Source organism: Hylobates moloch, unplaced genomic scaffold (assembly GCF_009828535.3).
Source record: "Hylobates moloch isolate HMO894 unplaced genomic scaffold, HMol_V3 SCAFFOLD_22, whole genome shotgun sequence".
In the NCBI taxonomy this organism is placed as follows: domain Eukaryota; kingdom Metazoa; phylum Chordata; class Mammalia; order Primates; family Hylobatidae; genus Hylobates; species Hylobates moloch.
In genome coordinates this window covers 9018736-9035245 of record NW_026652297.1, presented here as the reverse complement: position 1 = coordinate 9035245, position 16510 = coordinate 9018736, and the positions used below count along the sequence as shown (strand labels likewise).

At 33.9% G+C, this 16510-nt stretch overlaps 1 protein-coding gene across 2 annotated transcripts in view; it reads left to right on the top strand.

Annotated features, from left to right (window-relative positions):
• The window catches only part of RASA2 (RAS p21 protein activator 2), a 128505-nt gene that overhangs the window by 41378 nt on the left and 70617 nt on the right, over window positions 1-16510 (top strand). For both annotated transcript variants that reach the window (XM_032143438.2, XM_032143437.2), the window contains exons 4-5: window positions 2225-2319; window positions 13052-13128. In XM_032143438.2, coding sequence (XP_031999329.1) covers window positions 2225-2319; window positions 13052-13128 — 172 coding nt within the window. The remainder of the gene's footprint in view (window positions 1-2224; window positions 2320-13051; window positions 13129-16510) is intronic.

The following is a 16510-nucleotide window of genomic DNA, read 5'->3' as shown; positions in this document are numbered from 1 at the left end:
AGGTAAGAGCTTCAGCTATAGGATGTATAGATGTATTTCTGTATGTACATATATATTTTTTGAGTATCAAACTATTGTGCATTGCCTTAACATTTTATTTACGTCTGGTGTGGAATCTGTGGCAATTAGGACTACTTGATAGAACTATGGTAATCACTTGTGGTGTGCAATATTGAATACTTTGTCATAATTTTATATCCTAAGCCATTCCTGGTAGTATATGGATTTGCCAGGAATTTGATACAATTCATAGATAAAACATATCCAGAGATTTGGATGATTTGTCTCTTAACCTAAATTCTTCCTGCTGTTTAAGGAATATTTGAGTATTCCAGCTAGTGCCTGAATTTTATATTTGGCTTTTAATCTGTGTATTTAATACTATAAGAATTTCTGTTTTCCCATCATTTTTATCTTAAATTTAACCAAAAAAAACTAAAATACATTATTTCCCTAGTGTCATTTTCCATGTGATTTGAATGAACTATAAATGCTATATATTCACATAAAGATTTTGATCTTCAAATTATATTTTATCCAAAATATTCAAAAGAAAGTTGGGAAGATATGTATTTGTTATCAGGACCAGTTTATTTAAAAATTTTATATGTTTTAACTTCATGTATTAATAGACATATAAAGATGAACTTTCAATAGGCCTCCTTCAATTGTGTTTTTTTAATACAGTTACCACTCTTTAATAAAATACAGCTGTGTACTTTACTATTTTCTTTAAAATTAGATGTATCGGTTGTCTTTACAGTTTGAATTCCAAGACATGAATGAGAAGCTTATCAAAAACTGTAATGTGGTTACATTCTAAAAATAACAGTTTTATTGAGATGTAATTCACATACCATTAAATTCACCCTTTTAAGGTATACATTATATTTGCTTTTCAGTGGTTCAGAAAAAGAATCATTATATACGTTAGAGGGCGAGAAACATTATAAAAGTTAACAGTAGGGGAATCTGAGTAGAAAATATGGAAGTTTTTGGTGTACGGTTCTTGTAACTTTTCTCTGTTTGAAATTATTTCAAAATACATCTTTTTTTCTTTTTTCCAGCACTAATGCCTTGGGTGAATTAAAATATTTTTTAAATTAAAAAAAGTGTATGGTGTGGTGGGGACCTTAATATAGTCACAGAGTTGTGTAACTGTCACCACTATCTAATTCCAGAATGAAATTTTAAGCATAGTTTGTGTTTGTTTTCCTGTTCCTTCCTTTTCACTTGATATACAAAAGTTGACGTGTCTTGACAGAAAAATTTCTTTACAATTTTCTTAAAGTTTTCAAATGTTGAACTAAAAGACCAAGGTAAATCATAAGTACAAGGAAACAAAGTAGAATTAGGGCATATAAAATGAAAATTCTTACTTGACAAAAGAAAGTGAACTGCTTTTAACTTTATATATCCTTTGTTGAAACTTTTGTGTAGAATCCTGGAATAAATCGTCAGTCTTATGCAAAATTGTGTCTACTTCTTAAAACTTGAATTGAGGAAGGAAATGCTTTGTACCAGGATGGCAAATATTTTATTATAAGAACATTTCTGTTTCTTCCTCTCATACTACTTTGTTCATTGTACTGTATCTTCCTCTGAGAGGGTTTAAACTCTTTAGAGAACTGCCTTAATTTTTGTATGTGTTGGAGCAACGTAATCAGTGTTTGCAATGTTTTGATAAAAGTAAATTCTGAATAATAAAAGTGTTATAATCTCCCATAATTTTCAAGTCAGTTTTCACTGTTGTTAATGATGTATGATATTGTTTTTCCTTTTCTCTTAATTGGAATTTATAAACTCTTACTAAATGCAGATACATCTGCTCAAAACTTGTCATTTGTTCATAGGGTCAAAAAATTGGGAAGATTAGTTTGCACTACCATTGTACCTTGCTTTTTATAATGAGTGTACTCTGGGTAAAAGCATGAATCTGAGTAAGTACTAAAAAAAATGCAGTTGCATGTAATACAACTGAGGTTTTATCTAATCCCCTGATTCAAAATGACCCAGACAAAGGTCTGCCAAGGGGCAAGGAGAAATGAGACACTTTTTCATTCTTTAGAATGTAGAAAAAATGCTTTATAAAAATGGATTTTTATGTCAATAGGTACAAATCATTTTAAAATATTTTCTGTAAAGTATTATATAAAACAGTGCTAATGAGTCTTAGGATTATACAAAGCATGTTTTCTTATATTGTTTTACTTATTTTCTGTAGGAAAAGTAGCCATCAAAAAGGAAGACTTGTGTAATCACAGTGGCAAAGAAACTTGGTTTTCATTACAGCCTGTGGACTCCAATTCAGAGGTTCAGGTAAATATTAAGGCTTATGTAATACAAGAGATTGTCACAGGAAATGAGTAAAAAATGAACTAATTAAACTGGTTCATGTAAATAGAGCATATTATACCTTATTTTAAATTCTGGCATCAAATATTATAGACTTTTGGGTAATATAGGACAGGAAGGTAATGGCTTTGTCATATTGTTTCAAGAATGATGCTCATGTGTATGCATATGTGTAGATTTGTGGAGATTAGGGCATTTCTTTCTTACCTTCTTCTGTTTGAGTCACAATAGCAAATTATTATTTTGTCTTTGAGGGGAAAAGTTTTCAGGGAAAATATGTGTTTTATTAACTCTGACTTTGGGGAGAATCCCTGGAAGTCTGATTTTGTCTGTCTTGATTCTCTGTTTACTCTCTAGTAAACTGGACTTGGGGAAATGTTGTTCATTTAAACCCTGCCTGAGCCCACTGTGCACAGCCTTCACTCCCACACCCACCCTTTCCTGTTGTTCACCTCGCTTTTTATTTGAAAGGGTATCATTACTCTTTAATCTTTTTCTTTTTTCCAAAATAAGAGACCTTTTTCAGATTCTGAGTAAAGATGTGTTTTTAGCCATGTAGCTGAAGTTTCTATTTGTTTTTAGAAAATATGAGTTGCTCTGTCTTAGAAATTATTATTTCTTACTAAAGGGAATCTTTTTGTTGTAGCCTTATTTATTTATGAAATATGTTAAGGATTATGAAACCATTTCCCAAGGGCATAATTGCAAGCAGGATTCTTCCTCTCTAAAAGAAGTTTTAATTTGCTACTGTGACTCAAACAGAAGTTTAAGACAAGAAAAAAGTGCTACACCCACACCACAGATAATTTGCAAATAAGTGCCTGTGTCTCCATTTCCTCATAATCTCTGAGGCATTCTGTTTGATTAATTATTAAATTGTCAAAAAATTAAGTACTTATGCACTAAAACCCCTTCTTAACTGCAAAATTTAACATACTTTTCCTGTTTAACCTACTTTGCCATGGTTTAATATTCTTGTCTTTCCTTATGACCATAGCTATTACTCAGATCCCAATTGTACAGTATTGTAAATGATCCATGTGAGAAGCAATGTGAAGAAGTGGAAAGGGTTTAAATTAAAAGGCAGAAAACTTAGGTCCTAGTTTTTATATGTAGTTGCTTAAGTGACATTGAATTTCATGTCTATAAAGTGGGAATAAAAGTTGCTGTGTTCGATTCATATGGTTGTGAGAATTAAGTGGAATATCTGTAAGAATAGTTTAAAAGCTGTTAATGCTATACAGATGTAAAATATTGTCGGTTTACCACCAGTCAGTCTGGTGGCTATTTCCCTACTAATCCTTTACCAAAAGGCAGATATGAAAGTTTTAAAATACCAGTTTTTCTTTTAATAGTTTTAAGAAAAGGCATGATAGGAAAAGGCTTTGAAAATTTCAGTTTAAACTGAAAATTTAAACTGAAATTTTATGAACCATTACATTTTATAAAACTCATAAATTATGTGAATTTTATGTAAATTTGCTAAACAATTTAAGAGTTCCAGCTCTCAAAAGGTAGAACTCTATATAGAATATAGAATTCTTAGAGATGGTACTAAAGATTAATACAGAGACACAAGCCTTTATTTGATGGTGTGTGTGTGTATATATATGTGTGTGTATATATATATACACATTACATACACATGGGTATGCATATTTATAGATATACACATATATATGCATATGTGCATGTATATATACACATTTGAGAGATATCTGTCTCATCTATGAAACATGAAAATTGTGGAAGCAGCAGTTACCCAGATATAATATAGTCATTTTAAAATTTTGTGCAAGTTATTTTCATGACTATGAGTTATTAAACTTTACAACTCCTTTGTCTTAAATGATACTTAATAAGATTTACCCACTATTTAAAACAGATTTTAGAAGGAAAAGTACTTTAAGGGGTGGAAGAGACATATAACACTTTTGGGTTAATATGGCACCATTGAAAATGTTGTTGTCCCACTAGTGATAAGGGAATACTAAATTATCTTTATGAGTCTAGAAAAGATGGAAAATCATCCCATGGTTCATACAAATCCTACTTTGTTAATAAATTTGTTCACTTCCATAAACTTTATAAAATTTTACAAAAATACCATGAAACATAAGAGCAATTAATAGGGAAATAGGTGAAAGCTTGAAACAGATTGCGTTCAACAGGAACTCAGTCTGATAATTGCTGTTAGTAATTATACCAGTATATCCTAAGCACAGTACTAAGTACTTAATGTCACTTAACTTTCAGAGTAGCATTATGAGGTAAATAGCATCACCTGCATTTTACAAATAAGGCAAATGAAATTCAGAGGTTAAATGTCTTCTCCAAAGTCACAGAACTACTGAGTAGGGGAGGCTTAATTCCAAAAAAGATCTGTCTGATTCTAAAACTCCTAACCAGAGTGCCTTTACTACTTTTCACCATTCTGTACTATGAGTCATAAAAAAAATAATAGATTAGGAGTATCACTTAAGTAACATCTGAGTGTAAGGAACGGAAGCCTCCTCAGATTTGCTCAAAGAAAATGGGAGAGGCCATTGGAAAGCTCCTAAAGAGTTTCTTGGAATGTCATCATGGGAACTTTACATTGCCAGTGTGAGCTAGAAAGTTGTCAGGCATTTGCAGAGGAGATGCATCTTAAGTGGAGGTTAGATTCTTAGAACAACAGACATTAAAGTTTGCCCAAGTTCATCTGTAAAATGAGTATACAAAATGAAAAGTTAAAATTTTTTTGCATAAGTTACAATTATTTTTGAAAATAGTTGTTTCTTATAAAATACCCTAAGGTATTTGGGTGGTTTGTTTGTTTTTGGTTGACTACCACATAAAATAATTGGCTTGCATTCTGGGCCATGGTAAATGAGAACTATATACTGTATCTTTAAAATGTAGACCTCCCCCCCGCCCCGACTCAGTACAGCAATAGATACTGCAGGTGGCATGTGGAAACTGAGACCCACTAATCATTTCTTCTATTCCTGTGTTCACTGTGCTTATTGAGTATAAGTTCTCACTGTTTAAATATTGGTTTTTTTCTTTCCCTTTCATGAAATGAATAATGTTTTCTCTCAGTCTTTCCCTCTCATCTTAATAACTATTCGCTTTGCAAAATATAAAGGAAAGAACACCATTTTGAGATTCCATTGTATTTTTTTTGTATGTATGATGAGACATGTCTCTCCCTCTGCTTCTCTGTAAATCTACTCCAGTCTCTTTTTGAGACCTAAAAGAGGCCACACCAATTTTTGAGTCCATGTGACCGTACAGCTTCCTCACCTCCAACATCTGACTCAGTTTTCTGCCACAATCTAGAGAGAAAGTTTGGCTAAACTTTGGTCAGATGTCTACTTCAATCTAATTTGATATGGTTGGAGGAAAATTCACTGTAAGGCAGTCCACTTTAGGGCTTTGAGTAGGCATGTTCCCTAAGGAAGGGGTTTGAGTAGAGGAAATGACTGACATTGCTACCTCAGAGGGAGAGATGCTTGTTTCCTAGTTCCACCACGAATTAGCATTTGCGCCCCAAATAATCACAAGCCTGTTACCTGAGGATCTTCATCTATGAAATGATAATGTCAGCGCAAAGGGTTCCCTTGGTTGTGAAGTTCTAGGGAAATAACATGCAGAAATGTAATTTAGCTTTCCAGTGGAAAGATCCCAATAGTATTAAGATGGGCTTTATGCCAAAACAGTTGAAAAATTGTTTAGAACTGTAACCTCTTACCTTGAATTGTCTACCAGAGATAATTTTTTATTATTGCTAATACTGTTATACTTGTCAATAATGTTAATAGTTCTTTTCAGTCTCATCTTCAGTAGTTTAAAATACTGTTAGTAACATTTCATGAGTGTATTTTTCTACTTTTTTTTTTGTATTTAGGTTTTGGCTTGATTCTACCTTTTGTAATTCTTCCTTCTGGGCTGAACCATTTTTTTCCTCAACCTATTCTAATCTGCTTTCAGACTCTGCAGTGGGTCAGAGAGAGAGCAGAAATGGTTCTTTTTACCAATGACATTGTGTCAATAAGTCTAGTGGACACTTTTCAGTCCTCATCTTACTTGATCTTTGAGCAGCTTTTGATACTGGTGACCACTCCCTCCATTTTGAAGCATTCTCTTACTTAGTTTCTGATCCTGTTTATGGTCCTAGTTATCATCTACTTCATTTGGTATTCTTTCTCAACATTCTTTGCCACATATGTGAAGTCAATATGGGTAGTGCTGGTGCCTTCTATAAATCCTCTTTTGGCTTCAGTGAACTGCAGCCGTGCTATTAGTTATTAGGTCCTGTAACTCACCAGGTACATTAAGTATTTATCCTTTCTTTATTTCTTAGGCACTGTGATAAAAAGCATACTTTACATATGGTTGATTAAACAAGGCCGGGTATGGTGGCTCACTGTAGTCCCAGCACTTTGAAAGGTTGAGGCAGACAGATTGCCTGAGCCCAGAAGTTTGAGACCAGCTTGGGCAACATAGCAAGACCCCATCTCTGTGGGGCGGGGGGGAGGCGGGAAAGAGTTATTAAACCAAATCTCCCATATGGAGAATTTGCTGCTCTCATTAATTAAGGAGTTTGTCTCACACAACTTGTCCAAGCAGTAAATCCAGATGTGCTATCAACCATGTCCTTTATGATGCAATTACTTGGTTAATAGGTCTTTACCAACAAGCATATCTTGAATTTCTGGATCATGCCATAAGTTATTGATTGTTTTATAGTTTGTTTTTTTTTTTTTTAAAGACCTCTGCCTTACCTCTTTAAAAAGACATTTAAAAAGAAATGCAATGATTATAGCTAATAATAAATACACGAGGATTTTTGAAACATGCCCTATTCAAGACATAACAAATGTAAAAACGTAATTCATTATTGCAGGTTGATTTTTTTAACTTCATTTTAAATTTCTATATGTGAATTAATAATGAGCCATTCTAGATCATATTAAATACTTCTTTAAGGAGAAAACAACACCTTCATAAAGAACTGCCATTAATATAAGAGATACTAAATAAAATTTGTATTTTGCTTTTTCATCTGATGGGTGATTGTGTCCAAAATTATTTATAGAGGTAATTTCTACATATTAAAACATCCATCAGAAACCCTGAAGTTGGGATATTTTTCACCTCATGTTCAGGCATACCTTCTTTCATTGTACTTCACTGTATTGTGCTTCACAGATACTGCATTTTTTACAAATTGCAGGTTTGTGACAACCCTGTGTCAAGCGAATCTATCTGCCTCATTTTTCCAACATCATATGCTTACTTCATGTCTGTATGACAGCCTTTTTTAGCAGTAACATATTTTTAAGTTAAAATATGTATATTGTTATTTAAGACATATTGCACACTTAATAGACTGCAAAATAGTATAAATGTAACTTATATGCACTAGAAAACCAAAAAATTTTTGTGACTTTCTATTTAGATATTTGCTTTATTGAAGTGGTCTGGACCCTTAGACAGTATTTCCAAGGTATGCCTGTAAAAACATTTTTTACCAGTTGAAACATACTGAGTTATTTTATATGGAAATAGTTATTAAAATTTAGTGTTTTGTGATAAAAACAAAATAAAGTTTAGACTTGAGAGGATTTTGAGTGCATGTATTATGTTTTGCTCAAATACCTCTGTATTAGTCCATTTTTGTGTTCCTATAAAGGAATATCTAAGGCTTGAGTAATTTATAAAGAAAAGAGGTTTATTTTGGCTTACAGTTCTTCTGCAGGCTGTACAGGAAATATGGTGCTGGCATCTGCTTCTAGTGAGTGCTTCAGGAAGCTTACAATCATGGTGGAAGGTAAAGGGGGAGCAGGCATATTACATGATGAGAGAGGGAGCAAGAGACAGAAGGCAGAAGTCCCAGACTCTTAAACAACTAGATCTCACATGAACTAACTAAGCAAGACTCACTTATCACCAAGGGGGTGGCACTAAGCCATTCATGAGAGATCTGCCCCCATGATCTGACACCTCCCACTAGGCCCCACCTCCAACATTGGGGATCACATTTCATCATGAGATTTGGAGGGACAAACATTCAAACCATATCAACCTCTGTTCATCTTATTTTCCCAAACTATATGCAGAAATTTACACAGTATCTTCTATATGGTACCAAGAACATATGTAATATACAATTAAAATAATCACAGATATTTTTGTGTGAAATTTTTGTAAAATTAATTGAAATAAAGTTAGCATATAAAATACTAAATCTTCAAATAGTACCTGTATTAGCCCGTTTTCACACTGCTGATAAAGACATATCTGAGCCTGGGAAGAAAAAGAAGTTTAATTGGACTTACAATTCCACATGACTGAGGTGGCGTCAGAATCATGGCAGGAGGTGAAAGGCACTTCTTACATGGCAGTGGCAAAAGAAAATGAGAGAGAAGCAAAAGCGGAAACCCCTGATAAACCCATCAGATCTTGTGAGACTTATTCACTATTACGAGAATAGCACAGGAAAGACTGGCCCCCATGATTCAATGACCTCCGCCCGGGCTCCTCCCACAACGCATGGGAATTCTGGGAGATACAATTCAAGTTGACATTTGGTGGGGACACAGCCAAACCATATCAGTACCAGAGTAATGGTAAGTTCCTCAGAATGCCTCTTAATACAAGATAATGTGATATTATAACTGCATGTATCAGCCTAACATAATCAGTGCTATGAAAGTCATATAGAGCCATACCTTCCAAGAATTTGGTTTATTTTTTATTAAAGACGTATAATACAGTGCAAGGTATCTGATCTTCCAACATTTTCTGACATAGATGAAAAGTATACTGTCATTGAGCTTCCTTTAGGAGATTGAATAATAAGAATGCAGTTGTAGACCAAATCACATTACATGTTTATTATCAAACATAGTACCTTGTTAGATTGTTAGATTCTTTTTTTTTTTTTGAGATGGAGTTTTGCCAGAGTGCAATGGTGTGATCTCAGTTCACCACAACCTCCGCCTCCTGGGTTCAAGTGATTCTTCTGCCTCAGCCTCCCGAATAGCTGGGATTACAGGCATGCGCTACCACGCCCGGCTAATTTTGTATTTTTAGTAGAGATAGGGTTTCTCCATGTTGGTCAGGCTGGTCTCGAACTCCCGACCTCAGGTGATCCGCCTGCCTCGGCCTCCCAAAGTGCTAGGATTACAGGCATTAGCCACTGCGCCCAGCCTCCTTGTTGGATTCTTAATGTTACATCTTTGTAGGTTCTTTATTTTTCTCATTTGTCCGTAGGAGTTCTTGAATCTGTGGCTTGTCTTCTATCAGTTTTGGAAAATTCCAGGCAATTATCTTATCTCCTTTTTTCTTCTGCCCTGTTTTTTTTTTCTCTTCTCTGCTGTGATTCCAGTTACATGAATAATAGGCCATTTCACCATGTCTCATATGTCTCCTATGCTTTTTCCCTCTCTGTGCTTCATTGTGGATATTTTCTACTGACCTGTCTCCCATTTCATCAGTCCTCTTTTCATCTGTGGCTACTCTGCTACTAAATACATTTTCATTTTGGTTTATTAGTTAGTTCTAACTTTTTTATTTCATTCATTTTATAGTTTCCAGGTATCTGCTGGATTTTTCATTTTGTTTTACGTCTTTTAAAAAACAGCTATTTTAGGCTGGATGCAGTGGCTCACACCTGTAATCCCAGCACTTTGGGAGGCCGAGGCAGGAAAATTACTTGAGGTCAGAAGTTCAAGACCAGCCTGGCCAACATGGTGAAACCGTCTCTACTAAATATACAAAAATTAGCCAGGCGTGGTGGCACGTGCCTGTAGTCCCAGGTACTCGGGAGGCTGAGGCAAGAGAATCGCTTGAACCCGGGAGACAGAGGTTGCAGTGAGCTGAGATCACACCACTGCACTCTGGCCTGAGCGACAGAGCTAGACTCTGTCTCAAAGAAAAAAAAGAGCAATTTAAAATTCTGTCAATTCCAATATCTGCGCCTCTTGTAAGTCCACTGCTTTCCTCATTTTTTCTCTTGGTTTTTGATCTTCTGGCATATTCTGTAATTTTTAATGGAATGCTGGAGATTAAAATATAAAATATATTGGAGATAATTTGAGGGCCTGAATGATATATTTCCCCTAGAGAAGAAGTATGATTCCCTGCCAGCAACTTCCGTTTCTATCTTGTTGGGCAGAACTACGTCATATGGCTATCCCTGATCTCAAGGGAGGCTACAAAATGTCAGTTTGCTGGGCTCATAACTGCCCCATCAAAAAACAAAACACACACACACACATACACACACACACACACACAAACTTGTTTTGCTGCAATTCAAATCTATAAAATGATTACAGATATAAGTAAAACTGAACTTTTGTGTGAAAAGAGACTAAAAAGTATTCTAAAATGTTCACTGATTTGAGTTTCTAAAACTGAAAAGCAGTTTTAAATAATTTAAAACTTAGTTCATTTTTCTTTACTAAGAACAACACAGTAGTAGTAAAAACTTTGAAAACTAAATTGGTAGTATAAACTTTTAAAATCTGAAAATTAAATTGGTAGTATGAACTTTTAAAATCTAGAGCAAAAAAGCAAAGAAAATCTTCTGAAATTTCACCAACCAAAGGTATCTTCTATCAACATTTTGGTAGATGATCTTGTAATTTTATACTTACATGTTTTTTATTTTTATAAGTTAACATTATAGTATGTACCCTATTTTGTGATTTATTTCTTTTGCTAAGTATTGTATGTATTTCCTTGTTAAAGTATATAATGAGTTAGTGTTTTACGGTTTAGAAATTGTAATTTCCTTAATTTAACTCATAATGCCTTTTAATTTAGTGTTCCACCCTAACAGTATGTGTTTTGTGTCTGCCTGTTCTGTCCTCACACTTTTCTTGACCGGGTTAATAGATAATTATGTTATTGTTGATTAATACCTAAGGAATGTTTTATTTACCAGTCAGTGGGAGTAATGAACATATTAGGTAGATTCTGACTCAATAATAATGATTTCTGGCAGAATCTCATTAAATATCCTCGTGACTTGCTATAATACTATGATTTTAGTTGTAAACAAAATGATTATCTTTTTCTACTCTGTTGTCATAGTTTTTATTTCTTAGAACTGGAATAGATCCTAGACATTTCCTGAAAGATTGTTGTGTTAGCATACAATTTCTGTAATAAAATGTATATATGTTAAAATTGTAAAACTGCAAATTTTTGTGCAGTTGGCTTGGCTCCCTTGCTAGCCAAGTAATACATACGTGCTGTCACAACAGAAAATATGATTTCAAAATTCTAGTTGAGTAATATTACAAATTACATATCATGGACCTTCAAGATCACCCTTGAATAGTAGAGATTGTAAATACTAAATGCAGGAATAATGAAAGACCTGGTTTACAAATTATATATAATTTTATAAATATTTGTGCCTAGATTTTTAGTGGAAGATTTGCTTAATTTAATGCCAGCTCCACGTAACCGCTATTAATTTTGCTACCACAGATGTGTTTGCTGCTTTAGACCTTAGCTTTCTCAGGCAGATTTTGTTTTAAGATCCATCAGTATTTATTGCTCATCTCTTACTATTCATCTAACCCTGAGCTTTGTACCTGGTGGACCTCAGATTCATTCTGGTATAAGTCCCCTTAAAATAGTGAGAGTGTTTCAGGTTAGGTTTCTGTGAAAGAATTTTTGAAAGGAGTTGTTCTAAAGAGGATCAGTGACTAGATAATGAACTTTCCTACCTCTAATGAAATCACTCACGTCATCAGTCCCTAGACATCACTCCCCTGAAATCTCCACATGGCAGTGTGAGAATTTGTCTTGTCATCTGGGTGGAGGTAATCTAGTACTGTTTCTTAACCAGGTTAGAATTGCTCATGATTAGCGCAGAATTGCTCATCACCAGCGGCAGGGTAGAAATATCAAGCTCTGGATTATATTGTTCCTAAGCCTTTGTTTCTTGAGAAGTTGATAGTTTGAATTCTTTTGAACTTACACTACTCAATTTTTTAAAATTCGTCTATTAATATCTCTTAAAGTACTCCTTTATTTTCAGTGTCCCATCTTTCCATCAAGACTCTTGGCCATATGTTATCTTTTGTTTATTGTCTTCCCAACTAGATTGTACGCTGCTTGTAAGCAGTGACTTACATCTTTGACATCTATGGATTCCTACCCACTCCCACAGTGCCTTCTGAAACATAGTAGACATTCCATAAATCTTTATTGTTTGATCAAAGTTAAGTAGTGGCAAATTGAGTTTTATTGGCTGTAACTTAGTTTTTAGTTGTTTTAGAATTGTGTGATTTCTCTGTCTTTTAATGATACTGCTTCTGTCCTTAATGCTGGTTTATCTTCTGGAAAAAGCATCCTACATTTTATAATTTGGTTTTATCTCAAAATTTCCTTAAATTTAGGTATTATCTTTCTTTTTAGTCTATGATAATTAGATACATAAATATTTATTGAACTGGACATAAAATTCTTAAATTTGAATACCATGTTTGACATAAGTATTTGTTTCATATCTTTCAGAACTTTGATCTTTGGTTTTGGTTATTATTCATTTAACAAGTACTTAGTGTAGGCAAAGCCATGTACTAGTGGTCAGTGGATAAATACTGTGATGATTTGAAAAGGCACACACCTTTAATATTTTGTCAGTAAAATAGACTACTCAGTTTGTAATTTTTTTTTGTCATTATAGGGTAAAGTTCACCTTGAATTAAAACTGAATGAACTGATAACGGAGAATGGAACTGTATGCCAGCAGCTTGTTGTACAGTAAGCATTTTTTTTAACCAAAATCAACTAGAAATAATTCTCCATTTTGTATTCTTTCGATTTTAAGCCAACTCCTTATTTTAACTTCAGAAACTTTTTTCAAAAATGAAATTCTGCTATGTCATTCCTTTTGTGAAGTTGATTTTCAATTTAATTTTATCATACTCTACTCAGGTTATGGTGAGTCATTAATTTATTTAACTAATATTTATTGAATATGGGTTAAATGATATATATGGGCATTAAGGATAAGGGTGTCTAACTCTCTGGCAGTGGAGAATTGGAAAGGCTTCCCAAAGAAAGTCCTCTAGAAATTGTCATACCACAGAGCAGAGCTTTAGAGACCTTGGAGCAAGAACTAATGCCCACTCAGAGATGACCAGTATTGATTCCCACCTACTTTGAATTCCTTTTTACCTCTTCCACCCTCAAGTCATTTTTTACCACCCAGACTCTAATCTCCTGGCTGTTCTGGAAATCTGTTGTAGCCCAATCCCCTACTCTTTTCCTCCCCTCCAAACCCCTACTCTGTGATATCCTTCACTAGACTGCCAGATAACCTTCACTTCTTCTGGGTGTGTTCTCTGTTTTTGCATTAGTTGACATCTGAATATCCCACAAAGAACTGCAGTTTCACAGCCTTCTCAGTTAGAGGCTTTGTTTTTCTATCATGTCTACATACTGTAAGGCCAGGGAGTAGAGTAGCTATTACTCTCCTATTGCTGCTCCAGCCTGTAACTTATTCTCATCAATTGTGAACCCCAGCTCCTTTGAGGTATTCTATCTGTATATAAATATGTCTGTTTACTACTATATATAATATTTATTTCATTAATTTTTTCCGACCTCTTTGAAAAAAGATTGCATGTGTATGACTCTTTATCTCTTAATATATCAGTATGTATTTCCTAAGAATAAGGAACATTATCTTAAATAACTCCAGTACAGTTACCAAATTCAGGAAGTTTAACATTGTTACAATACTCTTTAGAAATCTATAGTTATTTTCTAATATTTTAATCTGCAGTTATTATGTTCCATTTTTGTTAACTGTCCCAATGATGTCTATTAAGGAGCTTTTTTCCTTCTAAGAAAGGATCTGCTCCAAGATTATGTTTTATGTTTAGTTGACATGTCTCTTTAATCTCCTTTAACATGGAATAATTTTTTGCTTTTCTTTGATTGTATTAACATTTTTAAAGAATATAAGCCAGTTTTTTTTTTTTTTTAATGTTTCTCAATTTGGGTTTACCTACTAAAAACAGTTCAAGATCTGTTTGCAGCTTTTTCTCCACATACTGACTCTGTAGACCAACTGAGAGCATATGGTGAAAATATCTGGATTAGGTCTTCCACTCCTCCCTCCCCTGCTTCAGTTTAATTATAATAGTCATTTGAAATACAGTTAGTTTGGTTGGTTTGGTTTGTTTGCATTCAGTTTAAGGGTTTTCTTGTGTCCCTTCCCCCCAATTTAAGTTTTTTCCCCCATCCTTGTAGACTTAATTTTATTTTTGAATAGAATATTTGCATGATTTCAAAAATCAAAACTATAACAAAAGGCGTTACTCAGAGATGTGTAGTTCAGTTCCCTCTCCCCACACCCAGCTCCAAGCAACTATCATCTGATTTCTGTCCCTATAGTTTTTGCCTTTTCCAAAGTGTTACTTGAACAAAAGTGTATGATACGTCTTTTTTGTGTCTGCTGTCTTTCACTTAGCATAATGCTTTTGAGATTCATCCACATTGTACATATATCATTTCCTTTTTGGTGTGTTATTTGTTTCTTGCCATATCTTCATTTTGCAGATGACAAAACTGATGCCCATATTGGTTAAATAAGCCTAATTTCACACAGGAAGTGTTGGAGCCTGAATTTGAACTCTGGCAGTTTGATTTTTTTCCCCCAACTTTAAAATTTTGCAATAATTATAGATTTACAGAAAGTTATAAGGATAGTACAGAGAGGTCCTATGTACCCTTCATTCTTTTTCGCTCAGTGGGTACATCTTGCATGACTATAGCATAATACCAAAACCAGGAAATTTACATTGGCATAATGTAAGTATATAGTCACAGATCATTTTATCATGTGTGTAGATTTGTGTAACTACCACCACCAAGATACGAAACTCTTCTGTCACCATAAAGATATCCCTCATCCCATAGCTTTATAGTCATAACCACTCCTCTCTTCTAACCCTTGGCAACCTCTAATCTGTCTTTATATCTATAATTTTGTCACTTCAAGAATGTTATGTGAATGGAATCTTATGTGACCTTTTGAGATTGGCTTTTTTTACTCAGATCTATCTGAATGTGTGTAGGTTTTTGTAGATGGAATATAGTTGGGTCACTTTTTAAAAAAATCATTTTTGCCAATCTCTGTCTTTTTTTGGTGAGTTTTTTCCATTTATTTTTAATGTAATTATTGAATATTAGGCTTAAATCTGCCATTTTTTGTTTGTTTTCTGTTTGTCTCCTATTTTATAGTTTTCTGTTTTCTTTTTCCTGTGGGTTACTTGAACACTTTTTAGAATTCCATTTTGATTTATTTATGTTGTGTTTTTAAAAAACTTATAGTCTATCTCTTTGTATAGTTTTTTTTTAGTTGTTGCTCTAGGTATTACATTATACATGCATAACTTATCATAATGTACTGATGTCAACATTTTACCAATTAGAATAAAATGTATATACTTTACCTTTCTTTAAATCCCTTTACCCTCCCCCATTTGTAATATACTTTGTCTTAAGTATTTCGTCTACATATATTGAGAACCACATCAAACAATGTTATAATTTTTGCTTCAGCCATCTAACACAATTGAGAAGAGTTAGAGGAGAAGGAAAGTGTAAGTCTATTGTCTTTACCCACATTTTTGGCCTTTCCATGTTATTTTTTTCCTTTCTGATGTTTCAAGATTCCTTCTGTGATTAAGTTTATAGAGTTTCCTCTTAACATTCTTTTAGAGTAAGTCTCTTGGCGATACATTCTCTTGGTTTTCCTTCATCTCAGAAGGTCTTGATTTCCTCTTCATTTGTAAAAGATAATTATACTAGATATAGAATTCTGAGTGGACAGTTCTTTTCTTTCCACATTTGAAAATGTACCACTTCCTTGTGTCCTCGATGGTTTCTGATGTGAAATTCATTGTCATTCAAATTGTTTTTCCGTATAGGTAACACACTGTTTTTCTCTGGCTTCTTTTAAGGTTGTTCTTTGCCTTTAGATTTCTTTTCTTTTTTTCTTTCTTCCTTTTTTTTTGTTTTTTTTTTTGAGATGGAGTCTAGTTCTGTCGCTCAGCCTGGAGTGCATTGGTACGATCTCAGCTCACTGTAACCTCTGCCTCCTGGGTTCAAGCGATTCTTATGCCTCAGCCTC